Source organism: Loxodonta africana, chromosome 24, assembly GCF_030014295.1.
Source record: "Loxodonta africana isolate mLoxAfr1 chromosome 24, mLoxAfr1.hap2, whole genome shotgun sequence".
NCBI lineage: Eukaryota > Metazoa > Chordata > Mammalia > Proboscidea > Elephantidae > Loxodonta > Loxodonta africana.
Window position 1 is genome coordinate 48,699,088 of NC_087365.1, and position 26,256 is coordinate 48,725,343.

The 26,256-nt window shown below is 41.0% G+C and overlaps 1 protein-coding gene across 2 annotated transcripts in view; it reads right to left on the reverse strand.

The window, feature by feature from the left end:
- The window catches only part of B4GALT5 (beta-1,4-galactosyltransferase 5), an 89,185-nt gene that overhangs the window by 62,324 nt on the left and 605 nt on the right, over positions 1 to 26,256 (reverse strand). Inside the window, exon 2 of one of the 2 annotated variants that reach the window (XM_064276196.1) lies at positions 23,008 to 23,079. The exons of the other annotated variant lie outside the window; for it this stretch is intronic. Within the exon in view, the coding sequence (XP_064132266.1) occupies positions 23,008 to 23,023 (16 nt within the window). The 5' untranslated portion in view covers positions 23,024 to 23,079. The remainder of the gene's footprint in view (positions 1 to 23,007; positions 23,080 to 26,256) is intronic. 2 annotated transcript variants of the gene reach the window in all.

A 26,256-nucleotide genomic window follows, 5' to 3' on the forward strand; every position in this document is an offset into this window, starting at 1 on the left:
AATCTACATGATTCTGTCAAAACTCAACCACAAAAAGACAAACAACCCAATCAAGAAGTGGGCAAAGGATATGAACACACTTCACTAAAGAAGATATTCAGGCAGCCAACAGATACATGAGAAAATGCTCCCGATCATTAGCCATTAGAGAAATGCAAATTAAAACTACGATGAGATTCCATCTCACTCCAACAAGGCTGGCATTAATCCAAAAAACACAAAAGAATAAATGTTGGAGAGGCTGCGGAGAGATTGGAACTCTTATACACTGCTGGTGGGAATGTAAAATGGTACAACCACTTTGGAAATCTATCTGGCGTTATCTTAAACAGTTAGAAATAGAACTACCATACAACCCAGAAATCCCACTCCTCGGAATAGACCCTAGAGAAACAAGAGCCTTCACACAAACAGATATATGCACACCCATGTTTATTGCAGCTCTGTTTACAATAGCAAAAAGCTGGAAGCAACCAAGGTGTCCATCAACGGATGAACGGGTAAATAAATTGTGGTATATTCACACAATGGAATACTACGCATCGATAAAGAACAGTGACGAATCTGTGAAACGTTTCATAACATGGAGGAACCTGGAAGGCATTATGCTGAGTGAAATCAGTCAGAGGCAAAAGGACAAATATTGTATAAGACCACTATTATAAGATCTTCAGAAATAGTATAAACTGAGAAGAACACATACTTTTGTGGTTACGAGCGGGGGAGGGAGGGAGGGACAGAGAGGGTTTTTTACTGATTAATTAGCTGGTAAGAACTGCATTAGGTGAAGGGAAGGACAACACTCAATACATGGAAGGTCAGCTCAACTGGACTGGACTGGACCAAAAGCAAAGAAGTTTCCGGGATAAACTGAATACTTCAAAGGTCAGCAGAGCAAGGGCAGGAGTTTGGGAACCATGGTTTAAGGGGACTTCTAAGTCAATTGGCAAAATAATTCTATTATGAAAACATTCTGCATCCCACTTTGAAATGTGGCGTCTGGGGACTTAAAAGCTAACGAGCGGCCATCTAAGATGCATCAATTGGTCTCAACCCACCTGGAGCAAAGAAGAATGAAGAACACCAAGGTCACACGACAACTAAGAGCCCAAGAGACAAAAAGGGCCACATGAACCAGAGACCTACATCATCCTGAGACCAGAAGAACTTGTTGGTGCCCGGCCACAATCGATGACTGCCCTGACAGGGAGCACAATAGAGAACCCCTGAGGGAGCAGGAGATCAGTGGGATGCAGACCCCAAATTCTCATAAAAAGACCATACTTAATGGTCTGGATGTGACTAGAGGAATCCCGGCGGTCATGTTCCCCAAACCTTCTGTTGGCACAGGACAGGAACCATCCCCGAAGACAATTCATCAGACATGAAAGGGACTGGACAGTGGGTGGGAGAGAGATGCTGATGAAGAGTGAGCTAATTATATCAGGTGGACACTTGAGACTGTGTTGGCATCTCCTGTCTGGAGGGGAGATGGGAGGATAGAGAGAGTTGGAGGCTGCCAAAGTTTTCACGAAAGGAGAGACTGGAAGGGCTGACTCATTAGGGGGAGAGCAAGTGGGAGTAAGGAGTAAGATGTATATTAACTTATATGTGACAGACTGACTTGATTTGTAAACATTCACTTGAAGCTCAATAAAAGTTAATTAAAAAAAAAGTAAACAGGAAAAAAAAGAACTTGTTCACTGTAATCTGAATTTTAAAAACAATAGGTATATTCCGTATGCCTTTTCTATTTAAACATAAGCCTCTTTCTGCCTCACTCCCAGCCAAAAAAATTATCTTGGTATCATCATCCACCACCAACTTGACGAAAATCCCTTAAATAACACAGTGAAAATTCTTAGCGTTACACTGAGACGAGGAGTCAATCTAGTCTTGGTATTACCTAGAAGGTTGAGCCAACCCTTTAACTTCTCTAAGGTTCCTTTCCCCATATGTGATATATACAGGATTGGCCCAGTAATCTTTAATATCCTCTTCCATCCTAATTTGTAGGTTATCAAGATTCTGTTATATCCTATATATGTGAATTAGTCCATAAAACACATCTAAGATTACAATCTCCCAGTAGACAGAATATCAATCATGTCGTTGTTAGGTGGCGTTGAGTTGATTCCGACTCATAGCGACCCTATGTACAACAAAATACTGCCTGGTCCAGCAAGATCCTCACAATCATTGCTATGTTTGAGCCCATTGTTGCAGCCACTGTGTCAATCCATTCGTTGAGGGTCTCTTTTTCACTGACCCTCTACTTTACCAAGCATGATGTCCTTCCCCAGGGGCTGGTCCCTCCTCACGAAATACATGAGACGAGGTCTCACCATCCTCGCTTCTAAGAGGCATTCTGGCTTTATCCCTTCCAATACAGATTGGTTTGTTCTTCCAGCAGTCTGTGGTATATTCAATATTCTTCACCATCACCACAATTCAAAGACATCAACTCTTCTTCAGTCCTCCTTATTCACTGTCCAGGTTTTATATGCATATGAAGTGAATGAAAATACCTTGCTTGCATCAGACACACCTTAGTCTTCAAAGTGACATCTTTGCTTTTGAACATTTTAAGAGATCTTTTGCAGCAGATTTGCCCAGAGTAATATGTCGTTTGATTTCTTGACTGTTGCTTCCATGAGTGCTGATTGTGGATCCAAGTAAAATGAAATCCTTGACAACTTCAATATTTTCCCCGTTTATCATGATGTTGTTTATTGGTCTAGTTGTGAGGATTTTTCTTTATGTTGAGGTGGAATCCATGCTGAAGGCTGCAGTGTTTGATCATCATCAGTAAGCGCTTCAAGTCCTCTTCACTTGCAGCGAGCAAGGTTTTGTCATCTGCGTATCGTAGGTCGTTAATGAGTCTTCTTCCAATCTTGATGCCACATTCTTCTTCTTATAGTCTGGCTTCTAGAATTATTTGCTCAGCATACATGGTAACAGCAAACATTTATTGGGTATGCTTACCACTGCTTCAGGTTCCCATGGGGAAGTAGGAATACAAAGGATCAGCAACTTGCCCAAAGTCACAAAAACCAGCAAATTTCAGAGAGCTAGAAGGAGATCTCAGAAGGTGTGGCCCTGGAGCTCACTGCTGTCTCCATCACCCAGGTGCAAGCTAATTCCCTCTGCCCTCAACAGAACACAACACAGGACGGGGGCGGCTTGGTAAGTGCATCTAAATGCCTGTAAGCCAGGTGGTTCAGTAAGCTTTCTACACCTCTGATTTCTAGGAGTCTAGGAATTCTGAGTATAAATATCCTTCCTATTCTCATGGTTATAAATCATCAAGGAACAGGCTTATTTTCCTCACCACTTCCTAAGAGACTTCTAAAAAGCCTGGTGAACAGTGTGTGTTTGTGCCTGACATGATTAGCTCAGCTCCCTGGTTTGAAAGTGGTGCAAATGAGGTTAAGGTGTCAGTCTGAGGGCAGGCCTGCAACTTTGCATAAAGAACAACACTTTGCATACAGAAGAGTCTCAGGGGAGGTTCCCCAAACCCAGACAGCTAGATCTTACAAATGCCTAACACTAGTCAAAAAGAAGAGCTGATGTGAAGGGGGAAAAAGACGCAAAGCCATTAACATCAGCACCTGGAAAATAACTCAAAGCACATGATGAACACCCCACTTTCATTGTAACAATCAGCCACATCATCTCACTCACACAAAAAGCTGAACTGAGATGCGCTGCCTCAAAATCATAGTCTGGTTCACCTCCTGATGTTGTTAGGGCTCAGGTGATTCTTGGGCATCCTGTTAAAATGTAGATTCCAATTCAGTGTATCTAGGGTGGACTCACTGGCATAGCCTGGGAACTTGTTAGAAATGCAAATTTCTCGGCAAGGGTTTGAACTGGAATGAACGAGTTCAAAGCCCTGGACAGGGTCGAACTGCCCCATAGGGTTTTCTAGTCTGCAGTGTTTACAGGAGGGCCCTGGGGGCACAGTGGTTAAAGCACTAGGCTGCTAGCCTAAAGGTCGGCAGTTCGAACCTACCAGCTGCTCCAGGGGAAAAAGATGTAGCCATTTGTTTCCATAAAGATTTACAGCCTTGGAAACCCTATGCGGGAGGAGGGTTCTACTCTGTCCTACAGGGTCACTATAAGTCGAAATCAACTCGACAAGAGTGGGTTTGGTTTTCCTTGGCTAATTTTTACAGGAACAGATCGTCAAGTCTTTCTCACTCGGAGCTGCTGCGTGAAGTCAAACAGCCAACCTTTTGGTTGGCAGCCAAGCGCTTAACCTTTGCGTCACCAGGGCTCCTTCCTTTCACTTTCTATAGCAAAGCCTAGAAGAAGTATGAAGAAAACAGAATTTTTCTCCTGGAAAATGACCCTTTCCTTCCCAGTCAAGGCCTCCCGTTTTTTTCCTCACAAATTCAGGAGGAAGACATCTTTCCTGTCCTGTTGAGATAAGCTGAGGAAGCCAAGAAGTGTAAGCTGCTCTTCCTTAAAAACATCAGGCAGCTTAAGTACACTTTCTATAAGACTAATTTTCAGATTCATTTCCAGAGGGAAGTTAGAAAACCTGATCCTCATATGTCAAAGTGCCCGTTCTGTGTCAAGAGATTGTTCCTAGATGGGAAAAGAAATGTGTTTATCCAGGCTTCACACCTATCACTGCTTTGGGCCTGTTCCAGCAATATAGTAATTTAAGTATCAGTGTTTCCAGAAAGCTAATGGTATCTATTTTTCTTTTTCCAAATATAGCCTGCAAGAGTTTATGCTTCATCTTCATAAATCAAAAGAAATAAAAAACAATGGCTGAAGAACTCAGTATAATCTAATCTATTCTAATACCATATAGACAACACAGGCTCACTTAAGAGTATTGTTGTCATCGTTCTTGTGTGCCATCAAGCCAATTCCAACTCATACTGACCCCATATGACAAAGGAAAACTGCCCCATAGGGTTTCCTAGACTGTAACCTTTACAGGAGCAGATTGCTAGGTCTTTTCTCCTGCAGGACTGCTGGTGGATCTGAACCACCAACCTTTCAGTTAGCAGCCAAGCACCTAACCAGTGTGACAACAGGACTCCTGTAATTAAGAGCATTTAAAAAAAGAAAACATGGCCATGAAGTAGATTCCGATTCACAGCGATCCTGTAGGACAGAGCAGAACTGCCCCATTGAGTTTCCAAGGTTGTCATCTTTACAGAAGCAGACTGCCACATCTTTCTCTTATGGAGCAGCTGGTGGGTTTGAACTGCAGCTGGTGGGTTTGAACTGCTGACCTTTCACCTAGCAGCCAAGCACTTAACTACGCCACCAGGGCCCTAGAAAAAAAGCAGACTTTGGCTCAAGCTACAGCTCCACCCCCTTACAAGTTAGGTAACCTTGAACAAATAACCTCTCCAAGCCTTGGTTTCCTCATCTGTGTACTACCTATCCCTCAAAGAGCTGTGTATTGATTAAAAGGGTAATGCATGCAAAATACTGTAATACAGTGATTGACACATAGTTAAGGCTTAATAACAGAAGCAGCAGCTGCTGCTACTGTTATGTTGGGAGAAGATGTACTACTGAGCTAAAGAAGGGTAGAAAGAAATTATATTTCATGAGACTGCTTATCTCAAACTACTGACCAAAACAGTCACTTCTGAGAAATAGGTTTCCCAAATACCACAGTCTACTTATCTAAGACATAAGAAAGATTAACAAGGGGGGAAAAAAAAAACAACTCATCCTAATTGTGTGGACTAAATGTTTCACTTTGTCATCTTCTGGTTAGCTAAAAACGTGGAGCATAGAGGAAGAAAGCCAGACTATCCTGTGCATCAAGTGACACAGAAAACAGCCTTCAAAGAACTTCAGACAGGCACGGGGACTATTTTCAGAATGCAAACCAGGTGACGTGGTTAAGGCAAGTAAGTAATTATCAAAAAGTTTTATACAGTCCTTCCCTTTCCCTTTTTCTGCTGAAATCATTCAATCCTAAAGCCATTAGGTAGGACTAAGTGAGGTAGGTATCCATGCCACGGGGAGGTGAGGGAGCCACAGCGGTCCACAGAACAGTGTCCCAGCACTAGCACAATGCAAGAGCTCCCCAGCATGGAGTCCAGGGCCACGCAGGGCGAGGAAAACATCCACACAGGGAGCAGAGGGAGGCGAGGTGGGGAAGCAGAGTCCAAGCAGGGAAGAAAAGTGTCCACAATGGGAGAGGCTGCAACCCAGTGTGGGTGTCAGAGCCCAAGTAGGGTGAGGAGGGCAACCATGCTGAAGTACAGCCTGGTGTAGGTGTTGAAGCCTAAGCAGGGTGAGGAGGAAAGACAGTCTAGCAAAGACAACACACGCCTGCGTTGAGAAGCATGTTCAAACGGGGGCTGGGGACAGAGCAACATGGTTACACAGAGGGGGGCTGATCAAAATAATAAATATATAAGGAATATGGGAGCTAGCCTTCTCACTGGCAGAGAAAGGAGTTACAGATATGAAAACGGAGAAGACTAGAATGAACCCTGAGGTACCGGATTAGAACTGGAGGTATTGGTGTGAACTCGTGGTTTTCAATATATATACATGTAGAAATATAGATGTAAATATGTGTGTGTGTATATACATACATACATGTATTCTATAGCTCTACACACTGAGAAAGGAGCCCTGGTGGTACAGCGGGTAAAGCACTCGGCTGCTAACCAAAAAGTCGGCAGTTTGAACCCACCAGCTGCTCCACAGGAGAAAGATGTGGCAGTCTGCTTCCAGAAAGATGTACAGCCTTGGAAACCCTATCAGGCAGCTCTACTCTGTCCTACAGGGTTTCTATGAGCCACAATCAACGCAACGGCTATGAGTTTGGGTCTTTTTTTCGTACACACTGAGAAGGCCTAGAAGCATCAATATCTCAACGGCAACAGGCATACTTGGCACCCAGATCTTGGCTTCTACACACCATTCTCTACTAAAAAAAATCAGAGTTCTTTTCACATATTTATAAAAGCTACATCGCATTTTGTCTCCTGCAGTCAGTTCTGCTGTACCGCTTGTTTTGAAAATACAAACTTGTTCAACCACAACTGCTTTACTTGGTAATGATGGGAGTATAACTTGAATTTCACACTTGCTATGTGCAATTTTGTCAGTGAGAAACACCCAGAAAACCACACTCACACGCACATACCCCAAACATCTACCAGCTACCCCAGTTTACAGGGTGAGTATACCATACACATCTGGTGTTAGAGCTTTCAGTATAATTTCAAGTAACCCTCCTTCCAGCACTTCATAATGGTTCAGAAGTTGCAACCCTCTCACAGCCACTTCTACAAGCAAACTTCAGGTCTTTTTCAAAGTAAAGGGCCGCGTTTATGGTACATCTTAACCCCATAAATGTGTAAAACTGTGCTACCATTTTTGTTTCGGAAAGAACACGCTCAGCATTCCTCAAGCTGAAACAGCGGAAGGAAAAATTCAAGCCTCAAGTTGCAATACTGAAGGATTCTACTGGGAAAATACTAAACGACACAGGAAGTACCAAAAGAAGACGGAAGGAATACACAGTCACTAAACCCAAAAAGAACTGGTCGACGTTCAACCATTTCAGAAGGTAACATATGATCAAGAAGCAATCATGCTGAAGGAAGAAGTTCAAGCTGCAATGAAGGCACTGGTGAAAAACAAGGCTCTCAGAATTGATGGAATGCAAATCGAGATGTTCCAACAAACAGATGCAGCACTGGAGGTGCTCACTCATCTATCCCAAGAAATCTGGAAGACAGCTACCTGGCCAACCAACTGGAAGAGATCCATATTTATATCTGTTCCCAATAAAGGTGATCCAACCGAATGCAGAAATTATCAAATAATATCATTAAAATCACATGCAAGCAAAATTTTGCTTGAAGATCATTCAAAAGCGACTGCAGCAGTGTATCAACAGGGAACTGCCAGAAATTCAAGCCAGATTTAGAAGAGGGCACAGGGCCAGGGATTATCATTGCTGATGGCAGATGGATCCTGGCTGAAACCAGAGACTACCAGAAGGACGTTACCTGTGTTTTGTTGACTACGCTAAGGCATTCAACCGTGTGGATCATAGCAAATTATGGATAACACTGCAGAGAGTGGGAATTTCGGAACACTTAATTGTGTTCATCAGGGATCTGTAAATGGATCAAGAGTCCAATTGTTTGAACAGAACAAGGGGATACTGACTGTTTTACAGTCAGGAAAGGTGTGGTCAGGTCGTATCCTTTTGCCATACCTATTCAATTTGTATGCTGGGCAAATAATCCAAGAAGCTGGAGTATATGAAGAAGAACAGGGCATGAGGGTTGGAGGAAGACTCATTTACAACCTGCGTTATGCAGATCACACAATCTTTCCTGCTGGAAATGAAGAGGACTTAAGCACTCACTGATGAAGATCAAAGACCACAGCCTTCAGTACGGAGTATACCTCAACATAAAGGAAACAAAAATCCTCACAACTGGACCAATAACCAACATCACGGTAAACGGAGAAAAGATTGAGGTTGTCAAGGATTTCATTTTACTTGGATCCACAATCAACACCCATGGAAGTAGCAGTCAAGAAATCAAATGACACATTGCATTGGGCAAATCGGCTGCGAAAGATCTCTTTAAAGTGTTAAAAAGCAAAGATGTCACCTTGAGGACTAAGGTGTGCCTGACCCAAGCCATGCTGTCGCCTCATATACATGCAATAGCTGGACAATGAATAAGGAAGACCAAAGAAGAACTGACACCTTTGAATTGTGCTGGCACGGAATACTGAATATACCATGGGCTGCCAAAAGAACAAACAAATCTGTCTTGGAAGAAGTAGAAGGAGAATTCTCCTTGGAAGCAAGATGGCGAGACTGTGTCTTACATACTTTGGACATGTTGTCAGGAGGGACCAGTCCTTGGAGAAGGACATCATGCTTGGTAAAGTAGAGGGTCAGTGAAAAAGAGAAAAGACCCTCAATGAGATGGGCTGACACAGTGGCTGCAACAATGGGCTCAAACGTAGCAAAATGGCCTCACGCGTGGCAACAATTGTGAGGATGGCACAAGGCCGGGCTCTTTTTCTTTTTATGTGTTACTGAGTTTCTGAGTATTGTGCACCTAACCCCATTTTTTCCCATAAGTTCTGTGGCTTTAATTGAGTGATTTTTGCATAGCATGGTGATTTTTAGGAACATGTAAGTCATGTTAAAGCAGAACTGACTGTATTTAATATATGCACCTTTACAGAAAAGAATAAACTACATGACATCAATACTATCTCCATTCTGTACATATAAGTATTTACAGATAACCTGATTAAAAAAAAAAAATTAGAAAAGAAAATATCATTTAGTTTCAACCTAATCATTTCCAACAACTTAGAAGCCAAAGGCACATGCTGAGTTTTCATTATGTCTAATGCTTCCAGGGGGGGCCTTCCCAGGGGCCAGAAAAGCCTAGGTCAGCCTAGAGAAGGCAGGACAAATTAACTTTACATCTTTACTCTTTTTAACCACAGAATTAACAAGCAAGCTGTGTCACACGGCTGCATTTGAAGGAATAATGGCAGTAATGTTTATGTTTAATGTGGCCAGGCCAGCCCAGCCCAGCCTAATCCCTTTGGTTTCTGCTCAAGTGACCTGACCCATCCCCAAATAGCTTCTCAATCATTCAAAGTTTAGTGACACTTGATAAACCAGAGAAAAAAATCCAGACTGGAAAATAATAATCACTAAGTCCAAACAGGTTTCTGAGAAAGGCCCTATCTCTGTGTGGAATTCACAAAGGAGGAAACAGATAAACTATTACACTCCCGGACACTAGGAGACTATGGCCCCTGCAACCTTGCTAACTTAGAAATGAAGCCACTCCCGAAGCCCACCTTTCAGCCAAAGATCAGACAGGTCTATAACAGAAACAATCGCACATGTGAGGAACGTGCTTCTTAGTTCAATGAAGTATACGAATCCAAAAGCAAGATGAAAAAGCAGGAAGGGAATGGAAAATTGGACGAATGGGGGGTTTGCACCCAATATCACAGAACAATTTGAGTATAAATTTTTTCATGAGAAACTAACTTGCACTGTAAACTTTCACCTAAAGCACAATTAGAAAAAAAATCTTTAAAAAATATATAATTATGCTCTCACGTTAGATTAGCCATACTGTTGTAGCATTTCATGAAATCTGAAATTCTTCTATTGAATTTTATGAATAGTATTCAGCGATGAAAGTAAAGCGACTTGACACCAAAGGGGCTAAAATTTCCTGTTAAGTTTTCCACATAACAGGTAAAGACAGCAAGTATATTTTCTTTTTAGCTTTCCTTTCAAGAATTTCTTGCCAGAAATAATCTTCTATTAAGATACTATGGTTTGGTTCTAGTAGGGGAAACACAAACTACCCAGGAAAAGATTTTATAGCAAAGAGATTGTAAAACATTATTCTAGCACAAACACAGCATTTATTAAATTGCTACCACACTTCTAAAATTAATGCTCTCAGCCTAGCAATTCCCAAGGTGCAAAAATTTCAAATATCTGTCTGTGCGTGCGCACATGTGTAAAGATGAGAAGGAAACAAAGAAATGAAAATACTTGTGATAAAAAGATGATTATGAGTAAATTATTCTAATTTCCTTTTTATCATGCTTAAATTTTTTTTTTAAATTGATTTAATAGTTTAAAAATATTGCTCAACATAACAAGGGTGGTAATATTTGTTAAATCCTAATTAAGCATGATTCATTCTGGAATATCTCTGATGTCACAAAGCTTACAGAAATAACCTACTGGTAAAGTTTGGTCAAAATTCACAATGTGAAAAGTCAGTTTTTCACACATACAATACAAACTGAAACGATAGCTCCCATTTGTAGCAGGCTGTTTTACTATTTTAATTACATAACTAATAAATTAATACGACTAATAATACTACAACTAGGTTAGCGTTGTTTAAATTTGTGGCTACTGGGGGTTGTTACTGAACAGAAACCACAAAATTTGTGCCAACACAAGTCCTAAAAGGGATATGTTTCACCATTATTTCCTTGCAAGCTTCGGATTTTGCTTTGGTCAAAGCTGATGTAAATACATACAGAATTTAGCAATAGATTTTTGGAAGAAAAAAAAAAAAAAAAGGCCCAGGGAGCCAAAAGAGCACAGTGCTTACACACCCTAACAGTAATTGCCAGCTTCCCAGCTCCTCAGGGACTTCAGCATCGTCAACCACAGCACCTGCGCCTCCAACTCAGCAGGTGCCTTCGAGGTAACGCCACAGCATGGGAAGGTTTATCGTTGGCAAACGTGCTTACCCTGTTCCTCCTGGTCTAAATTTGAAGGTTCAAATGAAAGACAGGGTAATAGAAAAAATTCAATCCTCTGGAAACTTCTAGAAATTTCAGTGTAATCAATTGCTTCAACCCTCCTCTTATGTACTGGTTCATAAGAGTAGCTGATATTAATAGGAAATTTCCTTCTTTCCCTTCCCTCTCTGTGATTAAGGAATTGTGAAAGGGGAAACCAAAAGACCCACTGCCGGGGTGTCAACTGCAACTCACAGCGACCCTAAAGGTCAAAGAAAAACTGCTTCATAGGGTTTCTAAGGCTGTAATCTTTTTCTTTTTTTAATTTTTATTGTGCTTTAAGTGAGAGTTTACAAATCATGTCAGTCTCTCGTATAAAACTTTATGTACACCTTGCTATATACTCCAGTTGCTCTCCCCCTAATGAGACAGCACACTCCTTCTCTCCACCCTGTATTCTCCGTGCCCATTCAGCCAGCTCTTGTCCTCCTCTGCTTTCTCATCTCCCCTCCAGACAGGAGCTGCCCACATAGTCTCATGTGTCTACTTGATCCAAGAAGCTCACCATCACCAATATCATCTTCTATCCCATAGTCCAGTCCAATCCCTGTCTGAAGAATTGGCTTTGGGGATGGTTCCTGTCTTGGGCTAACAGAGGTCTGGGGACCATGACCTCCGGGGTCCTTCTAGTCTCAGTCAGACCACTAAGTCTGGTCTTTTTACGAGAATCTGAGATCTGCATCTCACTGCTCTCCTGTTCCCTCAGGGGTTCTCTGTTGTGTTCCCTGTCAGGACCCTCATCAGTTGTAGCTGAGCACCATCTAGTTCTTCTGGTCCCAGGCTGATGTAGTCTCCGGTTTATGTGGCCCTTTCTGTCTCTTGGACTCATAATTCCTTGTGTCTTTGTAAGGCTGTAATCTTTACGGAAGCAGACTGCCACATCTTTCTCCCTCGGAGCAGCTGGTGGGTTCGAACTACCTACCTTTCAGTTAGCAGCCAAGCCCTTAACCACTGTGCTACCAGGGCTCCTCGTGAAAGGGGAAACAAAGAAACACAAACCAAACCAAACCCATTGCCATTGAATGGATTCTGACTTATAGCAAACCTATACGGGAAGAGGGACATTTATTTGTTAGACCCCAAGCTCTGCAAACAAGTGGCAACTATTCTCTCCTTTAACCTCTGCAATGACCCTCTGAGTTTAAATACTACATGTCTTCCCTTTTTCAGATAAAGAAACAGACTCATTTAGACAATTGGATAAGCAAGACATCTGAACAAAAGTGAAATCCAATCATTTAGAAGCTTTAAAAAGCCAGGTGATAAATTAGCCAAAGTCTGCACTTATGTTTTGCTGTTCTGTTTGGGGGTGAAGGGACCTTTTGGCTCTTTCACCTTCACATATTTCAAGACTGATCCCTGACATATCAAAAAATTACCTTTGTTCACGGGATCCATTATACTATTCACTCTTTTTTTTTGTATATGATTGAAAATTTCCATAATAAAAAAATTTTAGGAAAAAATTACCTTAAACATAAAGATGACTCCTACCTAGACTTAATTTCCCCGAGTGCCAAATGCAACCCAAATACATCCAAATTCCTAATTCACACAAATCTTAAGATTCTGACTACTTAACACAATCCAAATGAAAAGGTCCGGCATGCCAAGTCAACAATGAGACAGGAAAGTAAGCCAATTCCAAAACCAAAACATTTTACTTCCTCCCACTCTCACATTCACACACACAACTCTCTCCAAACAATGGATTCTGGTCGCCCCTTGCAGGCAATGCAACTGATGGGTGTAGCACTACTCAACTCAAGCTTTTATGGAGAAAATAATCTTAGTAATAGAGACAAGATTCTCTCCACCTAACATCCAATAATTAGCACACAAGAGACAACTTGTTTATGAATCACAGACTTACTTCCATGTTGTCTTCCAATTTCAGAAAGTATTTCTTCCCCATCTCTTTGGAAGAAATAAAAGATCAAACAATTTCTCATTTCCTAGTCAAAAACTACCTCTCAAGGCAAAGATCAGCGAACATATGCAAGAGATAAAGGGATAGCTTTATCATAAATTTATAAACAACACGAGAGCCATTAATCTAAATATTTTTCTAATTAAAAACGAGAAACAATGTTCCTTACATTATAGAAGAATTATTGTACCTGCCCCACTCTAAACCAAGACTGACTGTTTTCTTGTGTTTGTTAATTTTAATTTCCTCTAGATTCCAAGTTTAGGGTACAAAACAACCCACTAGTACATTCCTTTGTGATCTGTAGTTTCAAAGCATTATTATATACATCTAAGGTACAAAGCACTTTATTGTGACTTAAAAGGGTTAAAATCCACCTTGAACCCTAAATGGAAAAAACTTAAAACTCCCACTTGTCATCTGCCCACAAACTAGCCACCCACGAAATCATCAATCATCTCACTGCACTAAGCATGATTAATCTGAAACTGTTCAATGAATCATACTTTCTAATTAACCGTTTTACAAATCCACTTTTTTTTTTTTTTTTTTTTTAATTCTTTTAGTTCCTCACCTTGAAGCCCTGATAGTTTAACAGTGGCCTTTAACATACACAAGTAAGTGGGGAACTGGCTGGCTGTACATTTCCAGACTTCAGATCTTTCCACCTCTAGTTTCCTTCATTGACTTATCAAGTACTTATTGAGCACCTACTGTATACCAAATGAGGTCCCTGGGTGATAGAAACAGTTTGTGCTTGACTACTAACCTAAAAAGGAAACCTGGTGTCTCAGTGGTTAAGAGCCCGGCTGCTAACCAAAGGTCGGCAGTTTGAAACCACCAGCTGTTCTGTGAGAGAAAAATGTAGCTATTTGCTTCCGTAAAGATTAGAGCCTTGGAAACCCTATGGGGCAGTTCTAATCTGTCCTATAGGCTCGCTATGAGTCGGAATTGGCTCGACAACAATGCGTTTTGTTTTTTTTTCCCCACTAACCTAAAGGTTAGTGGTTCAAACCCACCTACCAGTACTGTGGAAGAAAAGCCTGGCGACCTGTTTCCATAAAGATTACAGCCAAGGAAAGCCTATGGAGCAGTTCTACTCTATAACCACAGGGTCAACATGAGTAGGAATCAACTCGACAGCAATGGGTTTGGTTTTTTTTTTGGTGTGCCAAACAGTATTCTTGGCAGTAGGGATATAACAACGAACGAGAGAGCACAGATCCATGCACTGAACATTGAACTGGAGGTCTGAGAGTGAGCAGTATAGGAGTTAGCCAAAGGGTAAGGAAAGAATCTACTTTATGTCTAACACTCTTCGAGGTGACAGGGGAGAGGCCTCAGCATGTAAATATATTCCCCCGCCACTGACCCAGGGAGCACCTGTGTAACAAAGAAAAATCATGTCACTGCTCAACTGTGTGCGTGCTCAACAGCCTCACCGTGACTCCTTTCGGGAAACTAAAAGCAAAAGTATTTCCTGTACATATGAACACCACCAAGAACATGCACAGCCAATGGGCCCAATGGGGTGAGAATTAAAAGAAAGGTCTTGACATGAAAACTCTTTTTGCTGTGTTAAGTTTCTACAACTAAAATACATTCACTGTTATTCCTGGCAATGAGAGAATGTTAACACCAATGAAAGTCAGTTGAGCTGGCCTTCGATTGAACACATTTTTCCAGGAATATAGAATCACTCAAAACTCTGAAATTTTACTGAAGTGAACCCATGCTCCCTAGCTGATGGCTTAAAAAAATGACAGATATGGTGTCTACTTTGTTCAGTACTGTACCCTCAAGTCTAGCACACTGTGGGGCCTAACGCGGTGACTCAATGAATTTAGCTGTAAGATCAGGCAGATGCAAAGAGGAGTTTGTAATTTTTTTTTATTATCACCATCAAATGTAAAAAAAAACTCTAGGTACTCAGCTGCCTTTAATCACCCATTATCACTCACATTTAGATAAACATTTTTGCAGTTCAGGTGATACCAGGAAAAAAATTTTTCACATTGCCAAATTTGACCATGTCAGAGTTGCAGAAGTCCAGCAGGTTTTACATAGGTTTCTATTTCCTCATTCTTTAGCACTTTCTTCCTTTTCTGGTATTATGAAAGCAACCAACAACAACGACAGATAATTCTGCATTCACATCACACCCCACCTAGTCTTCTAGGGACCATCCTGGCAGCCCTTTCACCACCACCAGCTGCCTACCCTGTGCCTGTGCTGTGGACTGGGGAGGCAGTTCTCAAAGAATTAGCAGACCAGAAAAAAAACTACACAACATCACACTCAAGTCCTGCCTCACAGTCGGTCTTCATCATAACCACCACTTATTACTACAGAGCAAAATATAAAAGGTGTTGGTCAATGGAGATTTGGTGCCACCAAAATGCCAAGTAAACTTCATTTTCTCTCACAGTCAAAATCATTAAGTACATTTATTTCTGCATGGGGGGAAAAAATGCGCCCAGTGCTTCATTTGCTATGTTCACTAATCTCTAATATTTACCAAATTCTCTTCTATATCATATGTTTACCAGTAAACTGTATCTTCCCACACACCAAAAATTTGGTGTCCCAACATCTGGCCCTGACTTACATGTACTTTCAAATAAGTGCAGTTCAAAGCAGAAAACATTAAAACTTAAGTTATATTTCAGTCTTATTGAATAAAATAATGGACAAACACAAAAACATCAAGTAAAATACAGATAGTCTGTTTCGTCACAAGAGGTCATAGGACTTTTCAACACCTGAGTCCCTTAAATGGCTTGCAACGCATCTCAAGTGTGGCAGTTACCATTTTAAAGACAAAGAATAAGAAATCATCAAATTCACTCAAACAAGGTAGAGCAAGAGAAACCAAAAAACCTTCACTCCTGCTTTCTCAAAAGTCAGATCAGTAGTAGTTTGTGTAGAAATGCCCATCAGTGCCTTACAAAGACCTCCCAGAAAAACCAAGGCAAACCCACTACCGTCATGAGTTAATTCCGACTCTTAGTGACCCTGTAGGACAGAGAACAACTGCCCCGTAGGATTTCCAAGGCTGTAAATCTTTACAGAAGCAGACTGCCACATCTTTCTTCCGCAGAGCAGCTGGTGGGTTTGAACTGCCAATCTTTTGGTCAGCAGCCAAGCATTTAACTACTGTGCCATCAGGGCTCAGGGGCAGAAATACAAGTGGACACACCGGAGGGAGCAAGAGTTAAATTTTCAATGAAAATGCTTACGCAACAGCATATTAAAAAAAAGTACCAAGTAGTTTGGGGCAAAAGGAATTCAAAGTCACTTCAAAATCAAGATTAATACAAGAAGCATTCCCCCCACCCCCAAGAGTAAATGCAATCCAACCTTGAAGAGGCTGGCTCATTCAAACAACAGTTTTACTCATTCATTTCATTAAATATTTACCTGCATATAATGTGGTAGGCACTATTTCAGGCACAAAAAATTACAATCCTAAGAACTTTCCTATCATTACATAAAGATTATGAGGCTATGAATAAAATGAGCTTTTCTGAAAGGTTTAAAGTTTAAATTACTTTTATTTAAAATACACAGGTATGACTGTCCCGACAGGGAACACAACAGAAGAGTCCCTGACAGAGGAGGGGAAAAGTGGGGTGCAGAACTCAAAGTCAGGTAAAAACACCAGACTTAATGGTCTGACTGAGACCAGAGGAACCCCAGAAGACATGGCCCCTAGACTCTCTATTAACCCAGAACTAAAACCATTCCAAAAGCCAACTCTTCAAAGGTTAGACTGGACTAAAAGACAAAATAATACTTGTGAAGAGTGTGCTTCTTAGTTCGAGTAAATACATGAGACTAAATGGGCAGCTCCTGTCTGGGGACGGGATGAGAAGGCAGAAAGGGATAGGAACTGGTTGACTGGACACGGGAAACCTGAGGTGGAAAGGGGGAATGTGTTGTCACATTACAGGGATCCCAACTAGGGTCACATAACAACGTGTATATAAGTTTTCGCATGAGAAACTAACTTGAGCTGTCAACTTTCAGCTAAAGCACAATAAAATAAATAAAATAAAATTCATCATGAACCCTAAAGCCAGTCTACCATCATCCTTGCCCTACATCTGGTCTGACTTCCTTACACTGGTGATTTTGTCATCTGATCTGACTTCCTTAAGTTGGCAATTTTGTCATCCTTCTCAACTAGAATAAAGGATTCTTCCCTTTTTAACTACACACACATGACCACAAAGCATGTAGGAAAATGCCATTTTCTGACCTTTATGAGCCAATGACCTACCAATCGGAAAACATATACAGGTACTCCTCAAATTACAGTGTATTCAAGTTACAACAAACTGTGCTTATGACCGTCTTTTTTTTTTTTTCTGGTACACCTTATCGTTACTAATATGTTCTGGCACATGATTTGCTGATGTTATCACTCTCAGATGTTTACTCCCAGATGTTCAGTTCTTCTATTTACTCTTCAAAACACTGCCGGATTTATAAAGACACTGATAATAAAAGGCAATAATGAAAACTAAAAAAAAAAATTAGGTATTCTACTTGTGTCAGAATTGACTTATGAGAGAGTCGACGCAACAGAACGCCACCGTAAGTCGGGAACTACCTGTGCATCATAATCATGACTATAATTTAGGCTTGATGTCTAAAAGTAGAATTTGTCAAAAATAATAAGGTAATTAGCAGTTCCAGGAAGAAAAATATACTCATTTTTCCATCTTTCCAAGTTCATGGTTGTTCAATACATAAAAATTAAGTAAAAGGTTTAAATAACCATTAATCATACTTTTAGAACCACCTGGTGAGAAAAAAAAAAACACACAATTCCCCCTTTACATACATTAAATGTTTTCCAGCTCTTTAATAAAAACAATAAACAGTCATGGTCACTAGTATACTCTAGATTAAGTTTTAAAGTACAACACCGTGCTTTCTTACAACCTATGCTTTCCTGCCCGACACCCCACAACATTTTTCATCATCATAATTAGGCCACTAATCGCCTGAGAGAACTGTTCTTCATAACTGATGATGGGAGTGGAGGTACCTCAGAAACAAGGACCAGGCTCTCAAAGAAGGGGGAACAATACCCAAGGGCTAATAATTGCTTACTCAAACTAACAAAAAGAAAAAGATGGGAATTTGAGAAGGGACAGCACTCTAAATTATTCAATGTGATTCCCATGCTCGGGGAAACACTGGATTCATAGGATCAGCAGGAGGTACGAATGTTCTTCAGTCCCTCCTGGTCTCTTAAAGCCATAATATAAAAAAAATTACCAGGTCAAAATACAAAATTCCTTTTAACATCCAACTACCTAGAGAATCGGGGACAGAGCAGGAGCTAATGAGTCCAGGACTATTTCATGCAAAAGTGTGAAGCTGGAGAAAGGGCTGATTCAGCCAATTAAAATTAAAAAGGATTACCCAGGGGACAAAAGAGCCCCCTACCCAAAAAGAAAAAAAAAAAAAAAGCTCTCATCGTCTCAAAGATCTTCCCACAAAATCTTTCCGTTTTTTCCTTTGAGCAGGACAACACAAATTTCTTTTTCCTTTTTTTTCCACAATGACTGCAAAGGTAGACTTCAGTGTAGAAATTCTAAGTTTTGTGTTCCCAGGTAAATGCTCTAAAACAGTAGCATTACACAGTATGAAGGGGACCTGGTGGCTCCGTGGTTAAGTGATTGGCTGCTAACTGAAAGGCTGGTGGTTCGAACGCACTAGCTGTTCCGTAGAAGAAAGATGGGACCATCTGTTCCCATACAGATTACAACCTTGGAAATTCTATGGGGCAGTTCTACTCTGTCCTACTGAGCTGCTATGAGTCGGAATCGACTCAATGGCAGTGGCAACAGTTTGAACTTCTCCACTCACCCTCAAGAGGGAAACTGTGAAGTCTGATGATTACACACAAGCATTCCACCACTCCAGCAGCAGCTCAGACTCTATGGCTCAGTGCTTCATTAAAGGTGGGAAATGAAGTGAACGGAAAGCCTGAATTTTAAAAAATGGGGCAGCGGGTCTTTACTGGGTGGGGGGAAAAGGTAATTATTTCTTCTACTTCAAGGCATATGGTCAGAATCATGTAACTTCTGAAAGGGACCCTAGAATCTGTACTATAGTCCAATCTCAGTTTACAGCTGGAAAACCGACTGGTAAAGTCAGACTGGAGCCCAGTCCTCCTAAATCTTAGTTCAGTACTTAGTGTTTGACCAAGAGGACATCTCCTATGGTTAAAAATAAGAAATATAAATATACAGAGTAAGTAACATCATGATAAATGGGGAAAAGACTGAAGTTGTCAAGGATTTCATTTTATTTGGATCCACAAGCAACACCCATGGAAGCAGCAGTCAAGAAATCAAACAACATATTGCATTTGGCAAATCTGCTGCAAAAAGACCTTTTTAAAGGGTTCAAAAGCACTAAGGTGTGCCTAACCCAAGCCATGAAATTTTCAACTGTCTCATATGTATGCGAAAGCTGGACAATGAGTAAAAGAAACTGAAGAATTGATGCATTTGAATTATGGTGTTGGCAAAGAATACTTGTATACCAGGGACTGCCAGAAGAAATAAATTTGTCTTAGAAGAAGTACAGCCAGAATGCTCATTAGAAGCAAGGATGGTGAGACTTAGTCTCACATACTTTGGACATGTTATCAAGAGGGACCAGTCCCTGGAGAAGGACATCATGCTTGGTAAAGTAGAGGGCCAACGAAAAAAGAGGAAAACCCTCAACAAGATGGACTGACACAGTGGCTGCAACAATGGGCTCAAACATAGCATTGACTGTGAAGATGGTGCAGGAGCAGGCAGTGTTTCATTCTGTTGTGCGTGGGGTCACTATGAGTCAGAACCAATTCGACAGCACCTAACAACAACAACGGGGAGTTTTGTGTCAAGCTCTTAGCTTTTTACATGCATATTTTACATGCATATTCTATTTAATTTTCACAACAAACTTATGAGAAAGGTAGTATCTTCTATTTGACAGAGTTGACTTGAACCTAGGTCTGGCTGATTTTGAAGCTAATGTTAACTTCTATTCTACAGTTCTTCCCATGGCCTACAGGGTGCTACTTGGTCTGTCTGACTCCTACCTTTCTGCACTCAGCTACCACTCTCCTCTCACTCACCAGAATCCAGTCAACATTAGCCCAAGGTCATCCCTGCCTTAGGGCCTTTACACACACTCTAAGTTCCTCCAACCCGGTCCCCACACCTGAGTGACTGGCTCTAACCCTTCAAGTCAAATATCACCTCTTCAACAAGGATTTCCCTGACCACCCAATCTAAAACAGACTCTCAGTCACTCCTACCACTATCTGAAGTACCTTGGATATTGGCTGTATCCTCATTAGAATAAAAGCATAAGGGCAGAAACCCCCCATTATAATAAAAGCACCACAGTGGCAGAAATGTTGTGCCTTGTTCTCTTCTAAAATGCCCAACATCCAAGGGCACCTAACAAGAGGAAGTGCCCCAAAAAACTATTTGCTGACTGATTTTTTCTCTCCCATGTCTGAACTCATTAAGGGCCAGTATCACACAATTTAGCAATTGAATATACACTGTCTTCTATTTTTCTCTAATAGTTTCTTGTAATTAATCTTTTCAACTATATAGTATGTGCCTTAGGAATATCTTAACATTCCCACCCTTAGGCAAGTTAATGACTCAACCTTTGCTTGTATGATCATCTATAAAATAAAAGAAGCAGTCAAAAATTCCAGATTTAAATATCTCCCATAGCTGGTAACCTAATATAAGTAGATACTCAAATACTGGACTACTGACCAACAGATATCAAATTCCTTTGATTAATTTTCTCACAACTTTCTAAAAATACATTTAGTGTGCAAAGGAAGGCTTGCCTTTATTTGGCTAATACTAGAAACTAAAGAATAACTGCCCTTTCACCGATAGTATACGCGGGTTTGCCCCTTCTCAAGATCGCACCATTAACTTTTAAGACAACACCCAACCTGTTTGCGTCTGATTGTCCTTTATCTTGACCCATGTTACCCTCTGCTTTTCTCTAGTTCTTTGATAGGACTCAGCAGCATTACAGGTCTTCCCTTTTGCTTGCTTCATATGGTTGGATGTGTCCAACGTATCTTCCATACTCTAGAAAACTGCAAATTTTCAGGAAGCAAACAAGTCAGTAGTATTTGGCCTTCTACCACTTTAGAACTTCTACTCTCTCAAAGAGCTCTAAAGAGTCACGCCAACAACACTGAGACCCTCCTTCCTGGTGATGAGTATATGCTGTATACACTTGCTCCCACTGGTCTGTCAAGTTCAGGAGAAAAACAAAACGTCAGGATTGGAGCAGAACCATCTACTGGCTAGAGTACCGAAGTCCTGGAAGAGTAACTGATACTATTTGAATGGCTGCATCTGAAGAGTGCGCAAGGCTAGTATATTTTCACTATTAAAGAAATTTTGACTCCAAACCAAGACCCTGCTTCCAATATAGCAAAAACGGCAGAGAAGAAACAAAACATCACCAAAGCGGGTCAAAAGAGGTGCTGTTCAGTTTTGTAGCCTCATCCTGTTCTCCACATTTGGGTTTCTCCTAAGACAGACACGCTATAGCCAGACAATATGTATGAGTGTGTGTGCTGGGGGAAGAGACGGTTGTCTTTAACAGGGAAGAGGCTTTTGAGTTTTCTAAAATGAAATAGCCCACATTTCCCCATATGTCACTGAAGAAAAACTCAAAAAATAAGTGCACTGATGCTCTCAGAGGAACCAAAAAAAAGCCAAACAAACAAAAAAGCTATTTTCATTCTTCATTTGACTGAGTGGAATTTGAAAATTTCCTGTGGTTCTTAGATAAAATTATTTCTGATTATACAAAACTGTATCTTACCTAAAACCTTAGGTTCAATATATGTACGAAATGTAAATCAATTATCAACTTTCTATATTATAAAAACATCTCACTAAAAGTCTGACCGAGATGCAGTTTCAGCTTTCAAAAGAGCTTTGCTTTTTTGGGGGGGGCGGGGGGGCTAAGTTTAAGATCAGAGGAATCAAGTGACTTGCTTGAGGTCATGCGGTCAAATCAAGTGGGATGAGAATTACTGGTTCCCTGTCTCGATGGCACTGGGTTTGTCTTCCAAAAGTCAGCCACAAATCAAACATTTCTTAAAACTAAACAGGCCAAAAAGGGAAAAATCATTCCCCACTTCCTTTCTTCAATAATCAAAAGACAGGAGAAAAATTAGTTTAAGTGGTAGAATTCTGATGAATAAAACGTATTGTTTTAACAATTTTCAAAGGTCAACAACATCTATATGACCTTAATATCTGATGGTGCCATAAACTTATTAAAATGTTTTAGAATCTGCACTTCATATGTATATCTATAAATACAGTAGCTCACTTCTGTTATCTTTTAAAAGACCTAGTCAGACTGGAATATGGACATACTCTGAGCTCTTAAGATTTTTTTTAAGTTAAAGGATCATAAATAAGTTCAAAGTTTCCTTCAGAACCTTAAAGAGGTATTTCAACACGGCAGGTGAAACCAGTGATTAAATGAAAACTGTAGTGGGCTGGGGACTGGAGAGAAAGGCATGCCTGCATTTTTATGCACCACATCACCTTTCCCTTCTCTTTGTTGTCTCCACCACCTGCTCACACCTTCTGCCCCATCCTTTCAGGTTCTACTTTTAAACTGCTAATATAAAAATAGCAAACAATGGAGAATAATTTTTGTCTCACCTTTGAGCACATACATCTCTGCTCACTCCCAAATTTTAACCATGAGTCATCTCTGTACACATTCCTTTTGAACTGAAAACAGAAACATCATAATGTCTGATGAAACCATACTTTTGAGAAAATATGAACTGGGTTGGGATGGGGATAGTCAAGAAGCTAAGGAGAGCACTTTGTCTGTCTTACAAACAAGCTACAGTCGTATCTAGTAATTTTCCTCATACCCAATTTTCTAAGTCAGTGTACTATTACCTCCATTTCACAGATGACTGTCAAGTCCAAGAAAACTTCCACTTGCTCTTCGATTATGCGTCACTTGTATTAACAGCAAGGAGCCCTAATGGCGCAATGGTTACAGTGCTCAACTGCTAACCAAAAAGTCATTGGTTTGAACCCACTCCACAAAAGATGTGGCCGTCTGCAAATATTTACAGCCTTGGAAACCCTATGGAGCTGTTCTCTGTACTATAGCACCGCTATGAGTCGGAATCAACTCAAATGGTCGTGGGTTTGGTTCTTGGGTTTCTATTAAGAGCTGGCATCAGATCTCAAAGAATACTAAGTTAATGTTTAGGCTGAAATTTTTACTGGCTATATATATGAACAATTTAAAACACTTTAACATAACTTTTCTCTTATTTTAAATACAAGTCTACAGATTTCTGAACATAGTTATGACATACTTTTGGAGTCATGATTTCTCTTTAGCCTTGAGCCCAAAGTGGCCACAGGATAAACAAAGCAAATCAAAAGCCAAGACTGGAAAAAAACTAAACCTGGAAAGAAATACAAGTCTGAAACTTTCCAATATGTCAGAAAACAGACGTATCATTATTTGGAAATGGATTAAGTGAACTATATGAAATTGCTGATATACAATTTGACCTCCAAAAACAGAGATTTCATATGGTCCAACCTATATTCTAAGTTCACTTTTGTAATTGTTTCAAGTAAGGCCCTAAGTCACATCTTTCTCTTCCATCTCAGTGATCTTATATTTCCCCTAAAAAAAAAAAGTAAAAGAAAACCATACCTGTTGCCACTGAGTCGATTCTGACAAACAGCAACCCTACAGGACAGAGAAGAACTGCCTCATAGATAGGGTTTCCAAGGCTGTAATCTTTCTTCCTTGGAGCGGCTGGTAGGTTTGAATCGCAGAGCTTTTGGTTAGCAGCAGAGCACTTAACCACTGTGCCACCAGGGATCCTTTATATTTCCCTAGATTACCTTAATCTTTTGAAAAGATTTGCCACCCCACTGTCCAAAGATCGTCATTTGAAAGCTCAAGTTCATTGACAGGAAAGTAAGACTGCCAAATTACTGAATGTAACCACAGCTGCATGAACCCTAAAACCACTTCCCATCCTTTTTACATGAATCCTAAATACATCTGCCCTTTGAAAGACTTATTCAAAAAATTTTTAAAAATTCAAGTTCTTTGCATCTTTTTCAGTTATCAATGGTACAGCAATCTATGCATGGCAGTGGCCTATCACTTTACACAGGGGCTCCACTGACCTAAAAACCTACAGGTGAGACATTTTAATTAAGCTGATAAGTTCCATTTCTGTTGGAGATTCTGGCTTCTAACCCTTCTAATCAAAAAGTGATTACTATCCCAGTGAGATATGTTTTTCCATTTAGATATATGGCTGATTTCTGCACCCACACCAGAAATATCTCCCCTTTTCACAAAAGGAGAAAAAAACGGGTTATGGTCCCAAGACTGCCCCTAGGTACAAATCCGTCATTTCACATCCATTTTTATTAGAGTCTAATATCCGATATGCTAATGAACTCTTTTCTCAACTAATTCCACTAATTACTCTCCCGTTATTCTTCTGCTAAAATCCCTATCCTTTTACCATCTATTCACCAAACCCAACAGGCCACATACTGTAGCTTCCTGGAGGAGTGCTTTTCCTAAGACACTTTGTAAACTGTCAGGGCAAGCTGACGTTGCTTACTCAATCTTCTCAGATCAAACTTAAAGTATCCAACATCAATATTAGCAACTGAGTGAAATACCTTTAAAAAAAATGGGGGGGAATCTTCTGCTGTATCTGGATACTTCTCTATTTGGCTAGTTCAGTGGTGACCATTCAACAGAGAATGGCACCAGTTTACTACAATCCTAAAACGTATTTTCCTACAGCTAAACCATCAACCCTTTCCCATCGTCCGAATAATCCAGAATTTTTACGACAAGATTTTTTCACCCTCACTGCCTGGACAACAGCACCTTCTGATCACTTTCCACCCTGAATTGAGGTTTTCTCTAGATCCCCCATGGTGACGTCAAGTCACGCAAATACATGCCTTAAACCTACCACCTACTCCCTTCTTTCCATAAAGTTTCATCTAATAATAGCTACCATCTTTTGAACGAACAGTGATAAGTGTTTTAAAAGGGAATGTATCTACTTCCATGAAAGCCCTATGAGGTTGGGATCAGTACTCCCATTTTACAGATGAGACAAGCTGAGGCTTAGCAACTTGCCCAAGGTCACACAGGGCAGAAATTCCAATCCAAGTCTGACCTCAGTGTCCTCTGCCCTTAACCTTATCCTCCACGTTGAATTTTTTTCTAATCTCTTCATGTCTTAAATGTCTACTTTGTGGCCTTAGAATCTATGCTTGGGGACAGTTCAGTGTCTCCAGAGGCTGTCTTTCCTTTAAAGGACCGGCCTTTGAAAAGAATGAGTAGCCATTCCATCTATTCTCCATGCTCCCTCTTCCCACCTGCCACCATTTCCCGACAGCCCTTGTCATATCCCCTCCTCTAGGGCCAATTTAAACTTCCCTTCTGTCTCCAGAGCAAACACCATCGGATGCTGAGGAGCCACCTTCTAGCCTCAGGGCCCAGAGAGCAGCAGGGAAAGAAATGGAAGAAAGAAACAGCCCAAACAGCACCCCTTCCCCAGGTCTTGGATTCAGGGGGAACCTACGGCTGAGGACTGGGGGAGCTGGGGGAGGGGGAGCCGGAGGTGACATGGGTGTGCCCTTGGGTGTGGGCGAGACAAGCGGGAAGAGATGGGGAGGAGGCGTGGGACGCTCAGGAAATTAGGAGGACTGAATGGGGAGCAGATCCCCGTAAGGGGGGGTGGGGCCGCCACCGGCAAGGAAAGGGATCCGGCCACTAGGAGATCGTGTGTTGGGGGATGACCTGGAGGTGGCCGTAACGGGGAAGTGGAGGGAAGACAGGGTCGGGCGGGCGCTCAAGGGAGCAGGAAGCGGTGGAGAGGAAGGATG